This window comes from Anabrus simplex, chromosome 3, assembly GCF_040414725.1.
Source record: "Anabrus simplex isolate iqAnaSimp1 chromosome 3, ASM4041472v1, whole genome shotgun sequence".
Lineage (NCBI taxonomy): Eukaryota > Metazoa > Arthropoda > Insecta > Orthoptera > Tettigoniidae > Anabrus > Anabrus simplex.
The window spans coordinates 66,854,838-66,879,244 of record NC_090267.1 but is presented as its reverse complement, the minus strand read 5'-3'; the positions used below and the strand labels follow the sequence as shown (position 1 = coordinate 66,879,244).

The window sequence follows — 24,407 nt, the reverse complement described above, 5'->3', positions numbered from 1 at the left end:
CGCAATTGGCCTCACCTGTTATGCTGAATAGGGGCCTTGCGGAGGGATGGGAAGATTGGAAGGGATAGACAAGGAAGAGGGAAGGAAGCGGCCGTGGCCTTAAGTTAGGTACCATCCCGGCATTTGCCTGGAGGAGAAGTGGGAAACCACGGAAAAGCACTTCCAGGATGGCTGAGGTGGGAATCGAACTCACCTCTACTCGTTTGACCTCCCGAGGCTGAGTGGACCCCCTTCCAGCCTTCGTACACTTTTCAAATTTTGTAGCAGAGCCGGGAATCGAACCCGGGTCTCCGGGGATGGCAGCTAATCATACGAACCACTACACCACAGAGGCGGACGTTCTGTTGGTTTTGGAATTATTTATCTGCGAATGTTCAATAGAACCAGCTAATTGAGTCGACTTTCACTTGTTCATTATTAGATTCTGATTATTTTCTTCTGTAAACATTCCATTGGGGAGGAGTGGCATTCTATCCCCAAGTAACACCTCCTTGGCTACGCCCCTGGCTAAAACCATACAAAGTGCTGACCCCAGGGAAAAGGCCAGGTATTATTATTATTATTATTATTATTATTATTATTATTATTATTATTATTATTAAAAGAACTCCCGCGCCACTAAATTCCAGTACCTCGGCATCTCCGAAAACCGTACAAGTAGTTAGTGAGACGTAAAGCAGATATTTATTTATTTATTTATTTATTTATTTATTTATTTATTTATTTATTTATTTATTTATATATTTATTTATTTATTTATTTATTTATTTATTTATTTATTTATTTATTTATTTATTTATTTATTTATCCGTTTACCCTCCATGGTTAGTTTTCCCTCTGACTCAGCCAGCGATCTCGCCTCTATCGCCTCAAGGACAGTGTCCTATAACGTGAGACTTTGGGACGGATGATACAACTGGGGTAGAAGATCAGTACCTCGCCCAGGCGGGCTCATCTGTATACTGAACACGGGCCTTGTGGAGGGATGGGAAATTCGGAAGGGATAAAGAAGGAAGAGGGAAGGAAGCGGTCATGCCTTTTAGGAATCATCACGGCATTTGCCTGAAGGGAAAGTGAGATATCACGGAAAACCACTCGAGGATGGCTGAGGTGGTTATTGAATCTCCCTTTATTCAGGTGACCTTCCGAGGTTGAGTGGACCACTTTTCAAATTTCGTGGCAGAGCCGGGAATCGAAACCGGGCCTCTGGGAGTGGTAGATCATCACAGTAACCACTATACCACAGAGGTGGACATTATTATTATTATTATTATTATTATTATTATTATTATTATTATTATTATTATTGTTATTATTATTATTAACCAAGGGTTTGAACTGTTTATCAGAAGTCACGTTCATATGGTTCTCTGTCTATTTTTTATTATTTATTTTTTTAATTTATTTTTTATTTTTTTACATTTTGGCATTTGGTCCGTAAGACCATGCTGCCAGCTCTGTGTTCTCTGTCTGGGAACAGAGAATTACATGAAGATCTGACAGTGTGAAGGGCCAGCGGCTGCGGTTATCCCTCAAGGACAAGCAAGAGCGAAGAATGTGTAGCAGGCTGCTTATCTGGCAGAGCGCGCCTCAGGTAGGTCTGACCACGTGACTCAGGTGGTATCTGGAGGCTACCCAGTGAGGCAGCAGTCTCCTTGTGGCCAGGCAAGTAGAGAGTGGTCCGCTTGTTGCTAGGCTGCAGTCGTGCCGTGAACAGTGAGTGTACCTCCCGCGTCTTACAATGCTTCTCGGTGGATATTCTTGACAGTGTTACGGAACTAGTGCTCTTAAAGTGTTAAGTGTGTACTGTTAAGTGATATCAAGATGGAGACCAGCGCAGTGAGAGCATCTGCTGTACCACCGCCTCTGCCGCCCAAGACGAGACGTAATCCAACGGTAATGGGAGGAGGAGCCATCCAAACAGGTGCAATGAACCTGGTCAACTCTCAGACCAGTGTGTCATCTGGTGGCGAGCACGTCGTCAAAATCCGTATCAATCCGGGCGATAGCCCCAGCAACGACGGGTGTATCAGGATCAGCGTCGGTGGCGACGACATGGTACGCCGCGGGCCAGAGAGAAGTAACCCCTACTTCTTCTACAACTCGTACCAATGTCAAACAAACGGCATGGTCATCTCCAGTGGTCAGTCCTCGCCGAGCGACACTTTGGACAGCGGAACGTGTAGTGATCTGGATGGCAGTACTCCTCCTCCGCTCCCCAAGAAAAATAACAGCTCTTCTACCACGGTGACAGTGACTGTGAATGGTAACAGTCATCAGCAGCACCACAGAACGGGCAGTCTGACAAGCAGTGGCGCCGAGGTTGACAGTGACGATGATGTAGGCAGCAATATTAGTTGTGACTCCCTGAACGGCCATGAGCTGCATGAGGAAATACACACGGTGCAGGAGGAGGACGAAGACGAACCACAAACAGAACCGGAGATTTGTAAATCTGTTCTCACCACTCAGTTGAAAAATGTTTTTAATTCTACAGAGAAAGTCCTCAAAGTGGCTCCTCCACCTCCACCGCCAGCGAAGAACTTCAACAGCACCCCTAAAAGTCCTGTAAGCCCCACGACAAGCAACGGCATATTGCCAAACAGCCTGCTGCAGGACATCAGAGACCGAACCGCCAAGCTGACTGTCGTGCCCGTGAATAACGCCACCCTTAAGAAGACGAAGACTTGGAAAGAAGAGGCTACTCTAAAATTGGAGACACAGCCCAAGAGCCCCACACCGGAACCGAAAGAGGCACCTGTCAAACAGCAATCATTTCTCTACAGGTACCAGGTTCCTCCCTCAGTGGCCGAGGAGCCGGTGGTGAAGAAGAATGGCATTGTTGAGGAGCGTACCTACGAGGAGCGTAGTAAAGAGCGTAACGCGGCGTCGCCCGAACCGACGTCGAGCGTCCCATTCTCGCGCTCCAGTTCTTATAAGTATGACGACGATCGTTTTTACAAATTCCACCTCCGTGAGCACGAAGTGTCGACCGAGCCGGTGGTGAAGCAGAAGGTGGTAACTGAGGATGAGGAGACGTTCGCCGGCGTCAGGGACCTGCTGGGCAGCAAGGACGCCTCCTGTACCATCCGCAGCGCCAAGGGCACCGTCAGAGGGGTGAAGAACCGTGTCCGCGCGGGCATCGCTACCTTCCTGCAGTTCCCGGACACCAAGGTAAGAACTACTCACAGTTCTCTGTGCTGTTTAGTTTGGTTTGCTTAGGAATATTAATTTTCCCATTTGGAATGTGAACAATTGTATCGTAATATAGCAAGCGAAAGAAAGTGCCCCTTCCAGTGTGACAGTGATGGCCTATAGTTCAGTGTGCCCTTTAGTTTGTTGATTGAGCTTTAAGGCCGGGTACCCTTCCTGACACCACGTGATTGTCCATGTGAATACCACTCTCATGCTAAGTGATATTAGAACCTCGGTCGTTAGGGTGAAACTACAGAGGATAAACCATGCCTGTGCTATTATTATTACTACTATTATTATTATTAATATTCCTAGTGGTTTAACGCCTCGGTAACATATCGAATGTTTTCGTCTACGCAAAGATGGGTCAGGGCTAGGATTAGAAACGTAGCAGCCATGGCCTTATTTCCTTGTACGAAAATGGAAAACCATGGAAAACCATCTTAAGGGCTGCCAACAGTGCTCACAGGTGCATGACCCTAACCAGACACCCAACTCACTCGGTATTATTATTATTATTATTATTATTATTATTATTATTATTATTATTATTATTATTATTATTATTATTATTATTATTATTATTATTACGCTTTTCCAAAACCTGTGCAGTCGCGGGTGCGAATTGTGTAGCACATATGGATGTGATGTAATTACTATTGCGTGTTTCTGTTGTGATGGTTGGTAGTGTAGTGTGTTGTTCGAATATGAAGGGGAGAGTGTTGGGACGTACACAAACACCCAGTCCCCGATCCAGAAGAATTAATCACTCACGATTCAAATCCCCGACCCGGCCGGGAATCGAACCTTCGACCCTCTGAACTGGAGGTCTCAACGCTGAACTTTTAGCCAAGGATTCGGATTATTATTATTATTATTATTATTATTATTATTATTATTATTATTATTATTATTATTATTATTATTATTATATCTCGTAGGGTATAGTTAAAAGCTCCGGACACCTTAATCATCCACTTATGTGTGTGTAGAACTGAGGTCGAGATGGGTTTTGTGGAATATGAAACAAGTTACTATATCAATTCTCTGAGATTTAGCACTGAACATCCGCCCATCCATTCTGCCTCGAACGTGCGACTCTTAGTACGTTTACATGGGGATTAAGATCGATTTGAGTACACTTCTTCTTCTTAATCTGTTTACCCTCCAGGCTTGGTTTTTCCCTCGGACTCAGCGAGGGATACCACCTCTACCGCCTCAAGGTCAGTGTCCTGGAGCTTCAGACTCTGGGTCGGGGGATACAACTGGGAAGGATGACCAGTGCCTCGCCCAGGCGGCCTCACCTGCTATGCTGAACAGGGGCCTCAGTGGGGGATGGAACAATTGGAAGGGATAGACAAGGAAGAGGGAAGGAAGCGGCCGTGGCCTTAAGTTAGGTACCATCCCGGCATTTGCCTGGAGGAGAAGTGGGAAACCAGGGAAAACCACTTCCAGGATGACTGAGGTGGGAATCGAACCCACCTCTACTCAGTTGACCTCCCGAGGCTGAGTGGACCCCGTTCCAGCCCTGATCACTTTTCAAATTTCGTGGCAGAGCCGGGAATCGATCCCGGACCTCCGGGAGTGGCAGCTAATCACATTAACCACTACACCACAAAGGCGGACATTTTTAGTACACTTACCGTATTGAATACGATCTCCGTTTACATGTAGTAGGCTATCTGAGTATCGTATTGAATCCGCCAGGCAACATCGACGTATACGAACGTTGCAGAATTGTAGTAAAATCGATATCACCTCTTAGAATTTAAAAACGCCAGATGCAGTAGAAGCCCCGGAGATAAATTTCAGTTTTGAAAGTATGTGTGGTATTCCAAATGTAATTGGTGCAATAGATGGAACGCACATTCCAGTTTTACCCCAACAGAAGGTTATAGTGATTTTGTTACTCGCAAGGGCTGGCCGTCTTATAATATGATTGCAGTTGCTGATCATTTATACAGGTAAACACATTCACTGGCTTATTATATTTGTTATTTCGACAGAACTTTGATGATGATGATGATTTCGTCAGAACAACCATGGAGTGTGTGCGCAGTCATTTTCAATACGAACTCAGTACGATCCGCGTTTACATGGAACTCAATTCGAACCGAGTACGATACGATCGCAGATTTTACCGTTTCGACCTTGAGACTTAATCCGAACTGAGTCCCCGTTTACATGGGGTTTTCAATACGGGGAGTTTACTCAGATCGATCTGAATCCTGCATGTAAACGTACTATCTGTGGGCAAGGCTGCATTAAGTCCTGTGAGAGTAGTTAAGAAGCTACGTTATCCATTAAACTTACCTCTTTGGCTTTCTGTCTCACCAGTTATGGTTTTCCAATACCCTGCCGTGCCTAAATTTTGTACCGCAGGAGTTTTTTACGTGCAGGTAAATGTACTCATACGAAGTTGGCATATTTGATCACCTTCAAATATTATGAAACTGAGCCAGGATCGAACCCGCCAACCTGCGCACAGAAAGCCAGCACTCTTCTGTCTGAGCCACTCATCCGGGTTTGAACCGTCGTGCTGATCACACGACACCAAACTACTAGCTAGTGGGGCAGGGAAGGGTTACTAAAACCGGAATTTGAGCCACGGAAGTTGATAATATTGTTCAGTGTTCAAGTTCTAACACAGTGCTAATAAATATACTGATGCACCCTCAACGAACCCCAAAGGGCGTCGACCTGAGGCGGAATCGAACAGACAATCCCGGGCTGTGAAGGCCAGCCAGTTGAGATGGCAAGCTCTGTGTCTGAGTAGAGTCGTACCCGTTTTAGCCAGAACTCTTTATAAGGTAAGCTATGTATTCTTACCAGGTGGGTTTTATTGGGCGGAAGTCCTGCAGCAGGTAGCGAGATGTGCCGGCATGTAGCCTACATTTTGTTTCAGATGTCTTGGAGCCAAATTCAGTCTTAAATCTCCCATCGGTTAATTCATGTGTGTCGGGGGTGGGGATGTTACACCCCTCTCTCAAGCCATCCGTTTGTATAAAACATCCTCATTTGGAAAACTGTACGAGTTCAAAGTATGTAAGCGAGCGCATATTATAGTGGTAGAAACGATCATGTTTCATTTTGCGTGTCCGCTGTTTAACTCAGCATTATCCAGTGGTCTGGCCTCGGGATCCCGGGTTCGAAACCCGACCGACTGGTAGGATTTTTCATCATTAATGTTTAATTCGCTTAGCGTGGAGATTGAATATTTGTGCTCTCCCGAACATTCCTGTAACTCAAGACATCACACACAACTCTATCATCCAAATAATAGTTTTACTAACATGGCAAACTGTGCCTACCTTCATCGAATAGTTTACAAAGGTTGCATCCGGCTATATCAGCCGCATGAAGTTATTATTATTATTATGATTATTATTATTATTATTATTATTATTATTATTATTATTGATTTGCTTTACGTCCCATAAACTACTTTTACGGTTTTCGGAGACGCTGAGATGCCGGAATTTATTCCTCGGGAGTTCTTTTACGTGCCAGTAAATCTACCGACACAAGACTGACGTATTTGATCACCTTCAAATACCACCGGACTGAGCCAGGATCGAACCTGCCAAGTTGGGGTCAGAAGGACAGCGCCTCAACCGTCTGAGACACTCAGCCCGACATTATTATTATTATTATTATTATTATTATTATTATTATTATTATTATTATTATTATTATTATTATTATTATTAACAGCTCAGCATTCACTAGCTGTGCCATTTATTTCAAACGTTTCACAGCCACAAAGAGTAAGTTCCCATGTACAGACAGTGTGGGAAATAATAAAATTCTGCCTTGTGACGGCTGAATGTTAGTGGAGCGACTTTGAGTTATTAGAGATAGTCAAAGCAGACAGGGATTTATCCCTAACCCTGTTTCGACGAGCTCTCTCCAAGAGAAGGTCTGGAATTCTTGCGGTTGTTGTTTGAAGGGGCGTAACATTTAGGTCATCGGCACACCTGAAATTCCTCGTTTCAAATATATTCATAAATCAGTGTAGTAAACAGTGCATTTACTTGGTGGCATTCAACTCAAAATAACCTTATCTGAAACATGTATAGTAGAGGACCAAGCTATAGTCCCAAGAAGTTGGATTATACCTGAGCTTTTTATTATCACGTCACCCTCCGCCCTCCTGTAAATCACACGTTCGACGAAGTCGAAAAACAACTTTCCTCTTTTCCGTTTATCAACTCATCGGACTCACCTACTAAATTCGTTTAGTTTCTTATTAATATTGCTAATAACGTTTACCTTTTTTACGTTTTTAAAGATAACTTGGGACATAGTTGATCAAAGGGGGCCAAAACATGATCTAAATCTTCGTAGAACATTCTTTTGTTTCGATTTAGAATCCCCCCATAGATGTGACTACTTCCAGTGACTCTGTTTTCAGTTTTAGACAGTACTACGCTCTTTATAGTTTCCTCCTGAAATGCTGTGTCTGTTAAGTGTACTGTCCCCTGAGAAGCATTTCTTATAGAAAAGCTGGATACTTGTGTCTAAGAAAGATCATTCAAAATATTATTGGTGCAGAATGTCCAAACATTTGCGTCGATCCAGGGATAGCACGGAACCTTGTACTCTGGAACAGTGTGACGTCTTGCCATCGGTTGGTGTTATAAAACATAAAACTCACTGTGCATGACTTCCAGGGAAGTGGAGTGATGTTCTTTATGCTATGTAGCGTGTGTTAAATGTATGTGAAATGTTTCTCCCTTGAAGTTTAGTGCCGTTTTTTAAAGTTAAATGCAGAGGGGATTTGATTCCTGAGAATTGCATCGGAAGCCATTGGTGTAGATGATTTTGTGTTATCATATGACTGGCCGTATCTCCCAGATAACGATCTGCTGTCAAACTGTGACGTGTGTGTACTTGAGATGTTTACCTTCATGCTCAGGCCTTGGGACATGTGCGATCAGCGTGTAGAAATTGCCGGAAAACCTGTGTAACGGTAGTATTTGCATCAGTGTCCGGCTCCATGGCTAAATGGTTAGCGTGCTGGCCTTTGATCTCAGGGTTCAATTCCCGGCAGGTTCGTGAATTTTAACCATCATTGGTTAATTTCGCTGACATGAGGGCTGGGTGTATGATTCGTCTACATCATCATTTCATCCTCATCACGACGCGCAGCTCGCCTACGGGAGTCAAATAAAAAATCTGCACCTGGCGACCCGAACATGTCCTCGGACACTCCCAGCACTAAAAGTCATACGCCATTTCATTTCATTTCATTTCATTTGCATCAGTGTGTATATCTGTAATTAATTAGAGATAGGATTGGACAGGAAGCGGCCGTGGTCTATATTTTTGGTATTACTTATTCGAATTATGATTGCACTAGGCAAGGTGCGCTCTGTAGTGTTTGTTGGTAGAAGACAGTGGGGCGAGCAGCGAGTACTTCAGTGGGCCTTGCATTACTGACGGGACGAGATGAATTTTAGAGACCTTGTGAGTGTTTCAAGAAACAGTAGGTTAAATTCACAATGCAATGTGTGCTATCGTTTAGGGGATAGTGACATTAGAGAGAAAGAAAGGACTTTAATCATCGACGACTGACCGACTGACTTCAACTGATCAGTCACAAATTTAGCCCGCTAGAACCGGATGACACAGCACCGGACGTAAACAAGCCCAGTAGTTCCTGCTATGGCCTATGCATTCGTAATTTGAACACGTACTACCATCCCAGTAGGCACTTGCTGTTGAAGTAAATAATAATAATAATAATAATAATAATAATAATAATAATAATAATAATAATAATAATAATAATAATAATAATAATAAAAGAACAGGGTCTAGACCGGAAAACACTCGCAATTGTAAAAGAGACATTGACAGACACAAAATCTAAGGTTAAATTCATGGGGGAAATCTCAGACCCTTTTCCGATCAAAACAGGAGTAAGACAGGGAGATGGGCTCTCTCCACTACTCTTCAACTGCGTCCTTGAAAAGGTAATACAGGAATGGCGCAAACAGAAGTCTGCCCTCAAGATTGACCAACCAATCACTCTTGGTAGGGGCAAATTAGCAGTAGACTGCCTGGCATTTGCGGACGATCTGGCAATCTTAACTCGTGACGTTTCAACAGCCATAAACCAGATCGAACTCCTGAAAGAAACAGCGGAAAAAGTCGGCCTCCAAATATCGTTTGAAAGAACTGAATACATGACCTGCAGCAAAGAAGCCCCTAAATTCATGAAGACAAAATATGGCAAAATAAAACGGGTCCAGCAATTCAAATATCTCGGTGAAATAATTCAGGAGAATGGAATGGAAACAAAAGCCAATGAAGTTAGGTGCCAAAAAATGGAAACTGCGTATAGACTCACCCAAAATATCTATAACAAAAAGTGACTCTCCAAGAATGCTAAACTAAGACACTATAATACAGTTATTAAACCAGAATGCCTCTATGGATCAGAGACACTAATTTTGAACAGGAAAACTGATCTAGAAAATATTCAGAAAAAGGAACGCAAGATCATTAGAAAAATTTTAGGCCCAAAACTCGTAGATGAACAGTACCGCCTTAGAGGGAAACAGGAAATCAAACAATTTTCTAACATTCACAGCGACATCAGAAAACGCAGATTAAGATTCTTTGGACATATAAAAAGGATGAACCCAGATAGACTTACCAAGCAAATAGTTGAATTTTATGAAAACCGAAGTAAAGCTAAAACGGACACAATAAAATGGATTGGCGAAATTAAAACAGATCTCAAACTGGCAGGAATTACACCTGAAGACATCCAAAGCCGGGTTATCTTCAGAACCAAAGTTCATAAGTGGCAAGTTGACCAAGAGGAAAAACCAAAGAAGAAGACCGGAACAACATGATCTCAAGAGAGAAAAGAAGCACACAGCAAACGAATGAAGGAAGTGTGGGCACAAAGAAAGGCAAATGCCTGTCTCTAAGTACTTTGCGTAGTCCTAATGGGCTCATTCGCAATATATAATAATAATAATAATAATAATAATAATAATAATAATAATAATAATAATAATAATAATAATAATAATAATAATAATAATAATAATAATGTGCTAGTAGTTTAATGTTGCACTAACACATCGACGTTCTTCAGGGACGCAAGGATGGAAAGGGTTAGGATTTGGAAGGTAGTGTCCGTGACCTTGATTAAGGTACAGCCCCAGCAGTTGCTTGGTGTGAAAATGGGAAGCCACAAAAAATCATTCTCTGGACAGCCGACGGTGGGGTTCGAACCCACTCGTTTCCCGAATGCAGATGTTGCCTCCATAGCCGTAGCGCGATAACACGCTTGGCCACTCCTAATAATAATAAACTTCATTCAGCTTAACCGAAGTATTTCTGGGATCGCTGGAGTCACCTGGCACAGTTTGGTCTGTTACCCTTCCCGACGTCACATGTTTTTCAGATGAAAATTCCAGTTTGACGTTAACCGGGATTCGAATTTCATCCGTTCCGGTGGAAAACCAGCAGCTAAGCTGCTGCACTAATCATGCCAATCATAATAATAATCATCATCATCATCATCATCTACAAGTAAGTACAATTATACCGTAATTCTCCGTACACTTCAAATTTTGGCTCCATATTTCATATTTATCTCGAATTAGGAATTAAAAATAGCTTCAGTTCAAATTTTGTTTGTTTACCTGTTTGTTTGCTGGTGTCTGTTTGTTTGTGTCGACATAACGGGAAGTTAAGGATGCTTCAGTTGATATAATGTTTTTTTGTATTAGTTAATAAGGGGATAAAGAATAGTAAGTTAATTTCTAGTCCCATTCCCAACCCCAATCATGAAGTAGATGTAACGGTAATGAGTGTACCAATAATTAAAGTAGAAGTAAACAGGAGCTTTGCAGGAGTATTAAAGATTAAAAAGGAAGGGTTCTTGAAACTAGAAATGTAAATTCGTGGATAGCCTAGGCCAGGGATGGCAAACCTTTACCGACTAGCGTGTCAATTAAGGTCTTGTTTATTACTTTTTATATTGTCTAGTGTGCCAGCGGATAATTTCCTTTAAAATCATCATGAAACCCGCATCTGACTTCATTTAGACATTAGATTGCATTATAAATCCCTTCGACTGAATGTTTCTTGATATTATTTTGCAAACGTCACTGAAAATTACATTTTTTTAAACAGATACATTTTAAGAACAAGGTATATTTTTCTTTAACCTAATAACATTTGTAGGAAATATGCCCATAGAATTAATTGTGACATACCTCTTTATTAAAGCGTAATGTTAAAATTTGCTAGATTTTTGACCTATTTATTACATGTTAAAGTCTGGCGTGCCACAGAAATCGTATTCGCGTGTCACTTAGTGACACACGTGTGATAGGTTCGCCATCCCTGGCCTAGGCTATCAGTATACAGTGGCGCAGCAATGTTGATGGTTGAAGAGGCCAAAAGAGGAAAAATATCCGTCACTGAGCTTTGTGAAACATAACTTCAAACCCTTTGTTTGTATTTTATGCATTCTTACCTTGAGGATCCTAAAACATATTATTAATAACATACTGACGGTTGTGATTTGAGATGTTCTTTGCCTCTTATGCTGCGAATTACCTCTGTTAGATGAAATTACTGGTGCAGTTTCACAAACTAACCCGTCAACGAAGGGTACACAACAGATGGTAATAATAATCATATTTCGCCACTTTTTCCGTGCCCTGGATGGGCCGCGGGTGCGAACTGTGTAGCACTTGTAGACTTCTTTCCGTTTTAGAACCGGATTCTCTGTCTGATGTATTCACTTTTAGGTGTTTGTAAGGTGCAGTTTGATGGGTGTAGATGAAGAAAATTATTCAGACTAGCAGTGGTTAGTGTGATTAGCTGCCACCCCTAGAGGCCCGGGTTCGTTTCCCGGCTCTGCCACGAAATTTGAAAAGTGATACGAGAGCTGAAATGGGGTCCACTCAAGCTCGGGAGCTCAACTGAGTAGAGGGAGGTTCCATTCCCTCCTCAGCTATCCTTGAAGTGGTTTTCCATGATTTCACACTTCTACTCCAAGCAAGTGCCGGGATGGTATCTAACAAACCACGGCCGCTTCCTTCACTCTTTCCTGTTTTTCCCTTCCGATTTTCCCATATGCCAACAAGGCCCCTGTTCAGTATAGCAGCTGAGGCCGTCTGGGTGGCGTACTGCTCCTCCTCTCCAGTTGTAACTACTGATCCGAAGTCTCACACTCCAGGACACTGCTCTTGAGGCGGTAGATGTGGGAATCCTCGCTGTGTCCGAGGGAAAAACCAACCATGTAGGATAAACGGATTAACCCTCTACTGCATGAATTATTTTTCGTTTCCGTTTGGTGAAGAAAATTTCAAGCTTTAATGCTCAACATACGCTCAGTGTTTTAGATGTACCAGCAATTCTTGACTGGGCGTAATAGCTTAACACTCGTATGTGATGTGGACTGCCATATTGGAATATATATACGATTTTTCACGATTTTACGCTAAGCTTTTAACATTCAAAGACCGAACATTACTGCCTACTGGCCATGGGTACGTATTGCAGGGCGCAAGTATACTTGCACGACCGTAGGTCGGTAATGTCTTTGAGGTTTTGCCAGAGGTACTCCTGAAGCCTGTGGTAATATGATGGGGAGGGCCCACGTAAATTAAACGGTGGTTGGTACGCGTGGATGTTGACGGGGTGGAAGGAGTACGTTTGGTTGTAGGGCTGTTATGTCTTAAGTTATATATAATAATAATAATAATAAACAAGGCATCACTGGAATATATGTTTAATTGATTGTACAGTTGAAGGTGTGACGTAAAACTATCTCTGCCTACAATATTTATCCATGTATACAGGTGAAAAGTTATTTGTTGCCTAATGGCAACAGTATGCAGTAGAGGGTTAAGAAGAAGAAGAATTTTTTATGTTAATAAATTATGGTCATATGATTGTTACTAGTGCCGCCTATACAGTGTGGTCGGATACAACGTCAACCGGGTATATGAGCGTTTAGTGGTCATACTGATAAATAATTTGGAAAGAATATGTCGACATCTCCTGCCGTGGTTATTACATCATCTTCTGCAGTTTGCCAATCAGATCACTTCGCGGGTGAATTCAAATGGGCTTTGCGAGGCGGTGTTGCTAAATCTGTTCGCGGTTTGAGAGCATCAATCGGGGAAATAAGCTTTTCCAGGGCAACTTTTTGAGCACCAACTTCCGTGCTGACAGGATCGCCCCATAGCAAGTGCACTACAGTGATACCGGTTGAAACCCGCGGTGTGTTTGTGTTTGATGCTGATTTCTCAGCATGGATCTCAAGCTGGTCTTAAGACACATCCAGATTTAACAACACCGGCTCGTGAAGCCCATTGAAATTCGCCCGAGAAGCGATCTGGTTGGCTAAAATTCAGCAACTGATAAAATGACAGTGGCGAGAGATATCTAATTATTATTTCCAAATTACTTATCAGTATGGCCAACCCTTTAACGCTTTCATATCCTGTTCATGTTGTTTCCGACCACCCTGTATGTGTTGATTGCGCAACTATAGATTTAGGCAAATGCTGGGGCTGTGCCTTAATTAAGACCCATATCCATTCCATCGTCGCCATAGGGCCTGTCCGAATCGGTGCGACGCAAAACCAATAGGAACTGCTGATTTTCGCTCTCAGTACACAAAGGCAATTATTTCATTGAACAAATTAGAAGCCGCCTCTGTGGTGTAGTGGTTAGCGTGATTAGCTGCCACCCCCGGAGGTCCGGGTTCGATTCCCGGCTCTGCCACGAAATTTGAAAAGTGGTACGAGGGCTGGAACGGGGTCCACTCAGCCTCGGGAGGTCAATTGAGTAGAGGTGGGTTCGATTCCCACCTCAGCCATCCTAGAAGTGGTTTTCCGTGGTTTCCCACTTCTCCTCCAGGCAAATGCCGGGATGGTACCTAACTTAAGGCCACGGCCGCTTCCTTCCCTCTTCCTTGTCTATCCCTTCCAATCTTCCCCATCCCCCCGCAAGGCCCCTGTTCAGCATAGCAAGTGAGGCCGCCTGGGCGAGTTACTGGTCATTCTCCCCAGTTGTATCCCCGACCAAGAGTCTGAAGCCTCAGGACACTGCCCTTGAGGCGGTAGAGGTGGGATCCCTCGCAAAGTCCGAGGGAAAAACCGAACCTGGAGGGTAAACAGATGATGATGATGATGATGATGAACAAATTAGAATGGCACTACTGTTCACAATCAGCACGCACCAATTAGTTTCTTTCCTTCCATTGTACACGCAATTCCCTTTTTGTTTGAAATCCCTCAGTCATGTGATGTTTAATTATGTAGTCTCTGAACCTAGCAAAGTTCGATTCGGTTTTCATTTCTTTCGAAGTGAAATTAGCTTTATACTGTATATCTTTAAACCTACCTTCATATGAAACAAGGGACTGCCTGGGTGAGTCGGTAAAGGCGTGTTCGGTTTACCCAGAAAGATGTGGGTTCGATACTCCGTCAAGAAATCGAAAAATTTAAGAAACGAGATTTTAACTTCCGGAGACGCACGTGGCCCCGAGGATCACTCGGCCTACACAAAAAATCAGTACCAGGTTAATTCCGGGGGCAAAGGCGGCCAGGCGTAAAACTAACCACTCTACCCCACCACGTGTCGAGGTTACGGATAGTGGAAGCTTCTACTCTCCACCCTCCATGGGCCTTTATGGCCTGCACGAAGATGACTATGGGTTGCTTTTACTTCCTATTTAACACGAAGTTAGGTCTGTTTGGGAATCGATGTATGGTTGATTTCCTCTCAGGTAGGTAAATGTAAGGCTGTTCTCTCTCGAAAGAGCCAACGCTGACTACATTCATTGTATCGCACCGAGGGTAATGGAAGCCGTTACCTTCCAGTGCCTTCGTAGAAGATGGTTTGCACTGCTTTGTGAGTCACCGTAATGTGAGTGCAAATGCTTCATAAAAGTAAGGTTTTCTCCATTGACTGATGTCGTGCCGAGCTGTCCTTCAGTGGCTGGTCTGCCGCTGGCCTACTGTGCTCAAAGACGGAGGTCGACTCTGGTGGTACGGTAGTCGATACGTGTTTAAGAATGTTTACTCCTGCCGTTCGCAGACCCTCATATGAAGTTAATAATAATTTCGTGTGGCTATTTCTAGCCGAGTGCAGCCCTTGTAAGGCAGACCCTCCGATGAGGGTGGGCGGCATCTGCCATTTGTAGGTAACTGCGTGTTATTGTGGTGGAGGATAGTGTTATGTGTGGTGTGTGAGTTGCAGGGATGTTGGGGACAGCACAAACACCCAGCCCCCGGGCCATTGGAATTAACCAATGAAGGTTAAAATCTCCGACCCGGCCGGGAATCGAACCCGGGACCCTCTGAACCGAAGGCCAGTACGCTGACCATTCAGCCAACGAGTCGGACTCATATGAAGTTGAAAAATATAGATTTTCAAGATTTAGTACTGTATATTGATATTTAAAGGTAAATGTCGTTAATTTCCAATAACTTTGCTTTATGAAGTTGTCAGTATGTATTAATTTTTTATTTTTTTTTGAAAACGGCTGCTAGTAAACAACACTCATGTCCTCTATATAGAACACAGTAGACTATTCTTCTGATTCTTCCTCTTATTATTATTATTATTATTATTATAATAGTTCCACACCAAGCAAATGTTGGGGACGGACCTTAATTAAGGCCATATATGCTTCCTTTCCACTCCTAGCCTTTTCCTGTCTAATCGTCACCATAAAACCTATCTCTGTCGGAGCGACGTAAAGCGAACTGTAAAAGTTATTATTATTATTATTATTATTATTATTATTATTATTATTATTATTTCAGGGATGTTGGGGGCGGAGGAGGAAGGAGGCTGGAATGTGTTTGAGAAAGGTACACGCATCTCCCTTGGAAATAAATCTGAAAAAATATGCATCACCTTGAGGTATTCGACTAACAATAACAATAAATTAAATTTTCTTCAGCTTATCCCAGTTATTTCTGAGCTCACTGGTGCCGCCAAGGCTCATTCGGTTTTGGCCGGGGATTTAAGATCGTATGCCCTTCCTGACGCCACATGATTCACGTGATTCTCGAAATGAAAATCTCGACCTCAGCGTTCCAGCAGCTAAGGCACTGAGATAATCATGCCCCACTAATGATGATGATGATGATGATAATAATAATAATAATAATAATAATAATAATAATAATAATAATAATAATGCATTTCCCTCCAAAACCAAATGACCGAGCGAGTTGGCCGTGCGGTTAGGGGCGCGCGGCTGTGAGCTTGCATCCGGGAGATAGTGGGTTCGAATCCTACTGTCGGCAGCCCTGAAAATGGTTTTCCGTAGTTTCCCATTTTCACACCAGGCAAGTGCTGGGGCTGTACCTTAAGTAAGGCCACGGCCGCTTCCTTTCAACTCCTAGCCCTTTCCTATGCCATCGTCGCCATAAGACCTATGTGTGTCGGTGCGACGTAAAGCCATTAGCAAAAAAAAAAAAAAAAAAAAAGGCAAATGAACTACTTATGCGCGTCTCAGGAAAACTTTTATCAATCTTCTCCTGACCAGATGATACAATTGGTTCCTTCACAACTTGATTCAGTATCTTTTAATTTCTATTGCCATCTGTTACTAATACTACTAAGTGTTTTCATTCATCGCCTGAATGGGGAGCCGTCTCTCAGCCCAGGATATTTGTATCTGTGAAGGAGGTGTTTGAAGAAGGTGAGGGGGTTGACGGCCTACACTAGAAACTGTCCAGGCATTCGCCTTAGTGCTGGAGAATGGAAAACCACTCTCAGGACAGCCGACGGTAGGGACCAGCCCCTCTCAGTCTTCCGAATGCAGAGGCGTAGAGTCGTAGCCACCCCTCTTCTGCTCGGTTGGCCGGTCGGAGTACAGAGCTGTCGGACCACGAACCAGCCGTGGCCACTTGTGGGCCGAGACCCACTCTACATCCGCCGACCCCACGTAAGACTGATGCCCCGTTTATCGTTAAAACACGATCATAATCCACTCCTGTGTACAATGGGGGAAGAAAGGCAAGTGAAACTCCCGCCTGTCATTCTTCATTTTGTGTCATTTCCACACAAAGTACGGAGCTCAGTATTAGATGATACAACTGGCACAGTTACACGTATAGCCAGAAAGAGTCCGCAATGTAGAATGTTAGGTTGAATGAGGAAGGTGGTGTTCGGCCATTGCCCGCCTCACCGAGAACGAGTCCTGCCTGCAGACATTGCTTTAGTTGGTCCACCACTTTCTACCAAGGAGGTGATTCAGCTTCCGCTAACGCTGTGCTCTGTAGTAATCTAGGGACTAATTTCCTCTCCAAACCTCTGACGTTTGCCAACACATTGCGCAGTCAGGGAGCCCGATGTGGACATGTTACTACGAAGTGCTGTGATGGTGATATTGGTAATTATGTTTTTTTTTTTTAAGTGCTACTGGGCAACCATTCTTTGTTAACGCTTATCAGAGGGAAAAATGGAAAAGGTCGACCTTTCGGAAAATGAAGGTTTCGGCGAAAGACAGAGCGTGAAAATGAAAGACTCTCCAAGCCTCGGAAATTTAATACTGTCACGGTTGGAATAGAACAAGAGTTGACCAAGGGAGGTCGAACACTAAAGATTAAAGTGAGGAAACCGGCACAAGTGTAAATAATGCCGGACTTAGTTAAGCCCTGTGATGTCCACTCACACCCTCAAGTTGAGACCCTCGGGTGGCCCCTTTTAGTCACCTCTTTAGACAGCTCGGTGATACAGTGGGTTTATTCTATCGTCCCCAACCACAGGTGAAGCAAGTGCTGTGATATCCTCTGAGCTGATCGTTCGGCACCTCTGTTCCATAGGGTAGCCACAGAGTTAATTCCTTCTGCTATAGGTCGCCCAGCAGAGTTCTGATTTCTCTGTCGTCTGGTAGAGTAAAATGCAACGACAAAATTGACGCGAAGCAACTCATTATTAATCAAGTTGCTTTACGTCGCACCGACAAAGATAGGTTTTATGGTGACGATGGGAGAGGAAAGGTCTAGGAATGGGAAGGGAGCGGTCGTGGCCTTAATTAAGGTGCAGCCCCAACATTCGCCTGGTATGAAAATGGGAAACCACGGAAAACCATCTTTAGGGCTGTCGACAGAGGGGTTCGAATCCGCTATCTCCCGAATACTGGATACTGGCCGCACTTAAGCGACTGCAGCTATCGAACTCGGTAAGATGTAAAATTACGACAACTGAGTCACGATCAGCTTGAGTAAGACTTACCCAACAGGAAGAACATTAAGTCATAAGAGAGGATAACTGCATATAACACCAGCTATAAATGCAACGACCTCGGAAGCATCTTCGACATCGCTTGAGGGAATAGCTTCTAGTACAATACACCATGGCTACGAAATTATGCTCATTTTCTACGCTTTAAGCTCATGCAGGTTGGAGAAATTTAGGGATTACGTTTGTAGTCTGGGATTGAGTAACTTTACTCGGGAAAGAAAGTAAGTTAATCTAACTTTATTTTTCGAAAGAAAATATTATCCTATTTATGTTACGTCTTTATGAGTTTCTGCTGAGTTTCTACACAGAGGAGCCTGAAAATGATGGGGTATTAATAATTAATAATGGCGTGTAGTTCCGGGGAGGCCTGGTGCAGGTTTCTCGAGTTGACGTCTTATAGGCGACCTCCTCGCCTGTGAAGATGGGGCCCTATCATGATGAATTCTAATGCTGAAGACGACACACACACACACACACACACGCACACGCACCGAGGCATCGGAATTATCCAATGAAAGTTAAAATCCCTTTGTGTTTTACTGACACGAAAATAGCCCAAAAGGTTATTATTAAGTCTACAAAAATTAAACTGAATCCGACATAGGCTAGTATTTGTCGTGACCGGCAAAACACAAAGTATCAGGTTAATATTCAAGAACTACAGACAGAAAGACGATTTTATATTTATTCTTCATGCAGCCTCGAATGGAATTGCCTTGAAATTTACGCTAGTTGTAGCCTACCGCTGCTTTATGCTGAAATGTCACAATAAATAAGAAAGGTCACGCTATCCCTGTGGGCGGGTGGGCACTCCCTATGCTCCGACAAGGAAGTAAGTGACAATGGATGTTTTAAAGAGATCTGTGACAAACTCCTTGATCTCCTTATCGGCTACTAAGACCAGAGCTCCTTGCTGAATAGTCGGTTCATAGATCTCCGGGCTCGATTCCCGACTAGGCTAGGGTAGCCACATTTGTTGAATTCCTCTAGCTCTGTTTGTTAGGATGTACCTTTCTTAATCCGTTTACCCTCCAGGTTTGTTTTTCTCCGAACTCAGCGGGGGGATCCCACCTCTACCGCCTCAAGGGCAGTGTCCTGGCGCATGAGATATTTTGGTCGGCGATCCATCTGGGGAGGAGGACCGGCACCCCGACCGGGCAGCCTCACCTGCTATGCTGAACAGGGGCCTTGTGGGGGGGGGGGGGGAGATAGGAAGGGATGGGAAAGGAAAAACGAAAGAAGCGGCCGTGGCCTTAAATTAGGCACCATAATCGGAAGGTCACGCTATCTATCTGGGCGGCCGGACACCATAGAAGTGGGAAACCACGGAAAACCACTTCGACGATGGCTGAGGTGGGAATTTTTTTTTTTTTTGCTCTTTTGCTTTACGTCGCACCGACACAAATAGGTCTTATGGCGACGATGGGATGGGAAAGGGCTAGGACTGGGAAGGAAGCGGCCGTGGCCTTAATTAAGGTACAGCCCCAGCATTTGCCAGGTGTGAAAATGGGAAACCACGGAAAGAGGAGGGTATCCCCCCTCACCTCTACTCAGTTGTCCTCACGAGGCTGAATAGACCCCGTTCCAGCTCTCGTACCACTTTTCAAATTCTCGTGGTGGAGGCGGGAATCGAACCCGGGCCTCTGGAGGTGGCACCTAATCACACTAACCACTACACCACAGAGGCGGACTTTAGGATGTATCAAAATTCAATATTCTAACTTGTAGGAATGACAGAAAAGACCTAAGGAGGTAGTGGTGATTATTGTTTTAAGAGGAAGTACAATTGGTCAACAATTCTATCAACAGTAATCACAAAGAAACTGGAATTGGCCCGACGTTTCGAACAATGAAGGTATCGGCAGTAGAAAGAGGAGGGCCACGAAGGGCGTGAAAATGAAAGACTCTCTAGACCTCGCCGAACAAGAGTTAACCAAGCGAGACAGAAAAGATGAAAATGAGGAACCTGGCACCTGTTAGTGGAAGCGATGCCATACTCAGAAATAATAATACTAATATTGGCTCAATGGCCCACTAAATATTTTTTCGGTTTTCGGAGGCGCCAAGGTGCCGGAACTTTGTCCCGCGGGAGTTCTTTTACGTGTCAGTAAATCTACCGACACGAAGCTGACATATTAGAGCACCTTCAAATACGACCGAATGATCGAACCTGCCACTCATACTTAGCCTTGGGTTCCATGGTCGCCAACCCACTCTTCCAGGATAAGAGCCCTCGGAGATTCCCATATCAGTCACTTGTTACAACAGGTAGGGCGTTACCGTGGATTTAATCTATCATCTCCCCCGCCCACAGAGGAATTTTGAGGGTAGCAGAGAAGAGCAATCTACTATCTCGTATAACCATTACACACCAAATAGAACAGCTTTCGCTCTTATGGAAGGACAAATAACTTTTAATTCGGTTTGGGAGATTGAATTCTCTGTTAACATTTGTACAGTATTTCACCTTACACTAAGGTTCCTGTTAAACCTCAGACGTTAAGTTTTATAAGTTTTCGGATTACAACAGAAGCGAAAATAGTGAATTTACTTATTTCGTAGGTTCCTGTCTTGGATGTTGTACTCGTTTTCTCCTGAGCAGTTATATATTCTAAATATTAATAACCTGAATAGTGAAGCTGACAGCTTCTGTGGTCAATGTGTGCCTTATAGAAAGGATGTTTCTTTCTTCTTAAACTCGTTCCAGTTTTCAAGATGCTTGTTAGAAATAACTTGTTTCAGTTGTAATTCTCACCTTGTTCCTCTAGGAGAACACGGCTGTAACTGTTGTTTGTAACTTCTGATCTGTGATAGCCTTCTACTGTAAAATACAAATACTCTAATAGCAGATCGCTGTCATGCATACTGTATGTGACGGCCTAACTATTTTATGGTCGGTATGGGCTTACATAAGTGAAGATAGGAAATTGCTGTAGAACATGCCATGACAAATGTGTTTAAATCTAGGAGCCAGCACTCAAACGTAGGAGCCAGGTAACTGTTCTAGTAACATACTGAAACATAGTAAATGGTTAAAATATTTCCAGTAGTTTTCCACTTATAAGAAATACGCTCTACACGAACCCACTTTTAGGGACTTAGATGCAAAACCGTCCGTTAATGATTATTTAGTTAAATATCCAAACCAAACCAAACCAAACCAAACCAAACCAAACCCGATGGCACTACAGCCCTTGAAGGATCTTGGCCTACCAAGTGACCGCTGCTCGGTCCGAAGGCCTGCAGATTACGAGGTGTCGTGTGGTCAGCACGACGAGTCCCCTCGGCCGTTATTCTTGGCTTTCTAGACCAGGGTCGATATCTCACCGTCAGATAGCTCCTCAATTCTAATCACGTAGGCTGAGTGGACCTCGAACCAGCCCTCAGGTCCAAGTAAAAATCCCTGCCCTGGCCGGGAATAGAACCCGGGGCCTCCGGGTAAGAGACAAGCACGCTACCCCTACACCACGGGGCCGGCTTAGTTAAATATAGCTAAAAATAATAGAAATTAGTCAAATACTTTTGAAAAGTGGGAGAATTGAGGAAAACACTGATTAAAACTACGTGAATTTAGTAGGTAAGGGTTATTCTGCCCGAAGGCAGGTCCGAACGTCCGCAGAGGTGTTCCTGAGCCGGAGTTTACGTACGGTAGGATGGCCAGTTCCTTTCCCCTCCTCCATTCCCTTACCCCCCACCAACAGCGCGTGGCAACCCATCCAACTCCTGACCACGCCCAATGTTGCTTAACTTCGGAGATCTCACGGGATCCGCTGTTTCAACACGGCTACGGCCGTTGGCTGAATTCAGTAAAATACTGCTAAAAAGTACAACTTTTCTGGCAAAATCTACTAAAAATACAAGAATTTAATAAAATCATCATCATCATCATCATCATCATCATCATCTGTTTACCCTGCAGGTTCAGTTTTTCCCTCGGACTTAGTGAGGGATCCCACCTCTACCGCCTCAAGGGCAGTGTCCTGGAGCTTCAGACTCTTGGTCGGGGGATACAACTGGGGAGTATGACCAGTACCTCGCCCAGGCGGCCTCACCTGCTATGCTGAACAGGGGCCTTGTGGAGGGATGGGAAGATTGGAAGGGATAGGGAAGGAAGCGGCCATGGCCTTAAGTTAGGTACCATCCCGGCATTCGCCTGGAGGAGAAGTGGGAAACCACGGAAAACCACTTCGAGGATGGCTGAGGTGGGAATCGAACCCACCTCTACTCAGTTGACCTCCCAAGGCTGAGTGGACCCCTTTCCAGCCCTCGTACCACTTTTCAAATTTCGTGGCAGAGCCGGGAATCGAACCCGTGCCTCCGGGGGTGGCAGCTAATCACGCTAACCACTACACCGCAGAGGCGGACATTTAATAAAATACTTGGTAATATCAATAGGTAATTTGATTGTAAAGACAGCAGGACACTGAAATAAGACACACCACACTGTATACAAATTTATGAAACTAACCAATTGTTGCATACGTTGTTACTGTTCTAAGAAGCATGTAGATTGTAAAATGTAAAAAGCAAAGTGAATATTGTTGTCGTCAACACCAAATTGTACAATTCTTTTACACATATTAATCTGACATGTTAAAGGATTAATAACTTAAAGGTGAAGCAAAGAAAAAAAATGTTACAAGGAACAACCGATACTTTACAAGACATCACTATTGTGCGTTTTGTGTCGATGCACAAGCCTAGGAGCTTGGTATGCTGTCATTATACGAAAATAAATAACGCAAGAGTACGTTCTGTTTCATTTTACAATAGCAGCTCTGTTAAAATAATCAATTTTATAGCGTTAAAATAATCATTTTTATAGCAAAATAAATTATATTTTGATAGTAAAGGGACCTCGCAGGATATACGTGTCATTTACATGAGAAGTATATTTGAGTTATTTCAATGTCGGTACTTTCTTTACGAGAGATTTTATCGATACCCAAACGTTCGTACTTAACATTAATTTTTCTTCCATTGCTTATATAATGCGGCCTTGATTATTATTGTTTAAAATGGTAATAACATTAATATCAAAGCTGAAATCATCCATACTTACCAAGATCCCTGCCGCCCTTAACTTCATTCTCTTGTTCACCCGAGTTCGATAAATCGTATGGAGCGTCGAACAAAGGGTTGAATATTAGTACATTTAATACATGCGCTTTGTACTAGTTCAGCGATACCAGATCGGGAATTAAATATATAAAGGGGAAGATAATACTCAGTTCGAAAAAGAAGGCGCCAAAGAAAGCATTTCATCCAATCGAGACGCCGTGATTGTGGCGAGTGAGCGATTAAAAGGAAATTAGTTAAACAGGGGTTAGAAAGAAAAAAGCTAAGTCATCTCCGTGGAGGCCATGAAGGCCCTTGGAGTGGCGGAAGGTGAAGACTTCCACTACCGGTAACTTCGACCCTTGGTGAGGTAGAAGAGTGGTTAACTCTACACCCGGCCACCTTTGACCACAGGAATTACCCTGGTACTCATGTTTGGTTTAGTCTGAATGAACCTTAGGGCAATCTGCACCACCAGAAGTGGAAATTTGGCTTCTTAAATTTTTCCACAAAGAGGAATTAGGTAGAAGGAAAATATAAAAGTAACAACTGTTTAAAACTCTACTATGAAATTGAAATTATAGACAAGATGAAGCACACTCGTTATATTTCTTATTTCCCCTGATTAACATTCTCCAAATGAGTCAGTCTTCCAGTTTTGTCTTAGTATTGCGTATTTTTCTACATCATGTTGTATAATTCTTGGTCCACATTGCATTTGTCCATTAGTTTAAGGACATGGTATAAGAATGAAAGAATTCTCAAACAGTAAATCGATAATATCCTACCTTTGGCCTTCATTTCGAGCAACCCTGGTTTTAAACACCATCAAAAGAGTTGCATGACTTCTATCACAATCTTAGTTTTATTTAGCGCAATTTCGATAACAGAAACGACAAAGG

General features: G+C 43.4%; 1 protein-coding gene across 1 annotated transcript in view; it reads left to right on the top strand.

Annotated features, from left to right (window-relative positions):
• The first annotated feature begins 1,646 nt into the window (after positions 1-1,646).
• Positions 1,647-24,407, top strand: part of LOC136865971 (glutaredoxin domain-containing cysteine-rich protein CG31559) — a 493,946-nt gene continuing 471,185 nt past the window's right edge. The window contains exon 1 of the mRNA XM_067142549.2: positions 1,647-3,174. Within this exon, the coding sequence (XP_066998650.2) occupies positions 1,825-3,174 (1,350 nt within the window). The 5' untranslated portion in view covers positions 1,647-1,824. The remainder of the gene's footprint in view (positions 3,175-24,407) is intronic.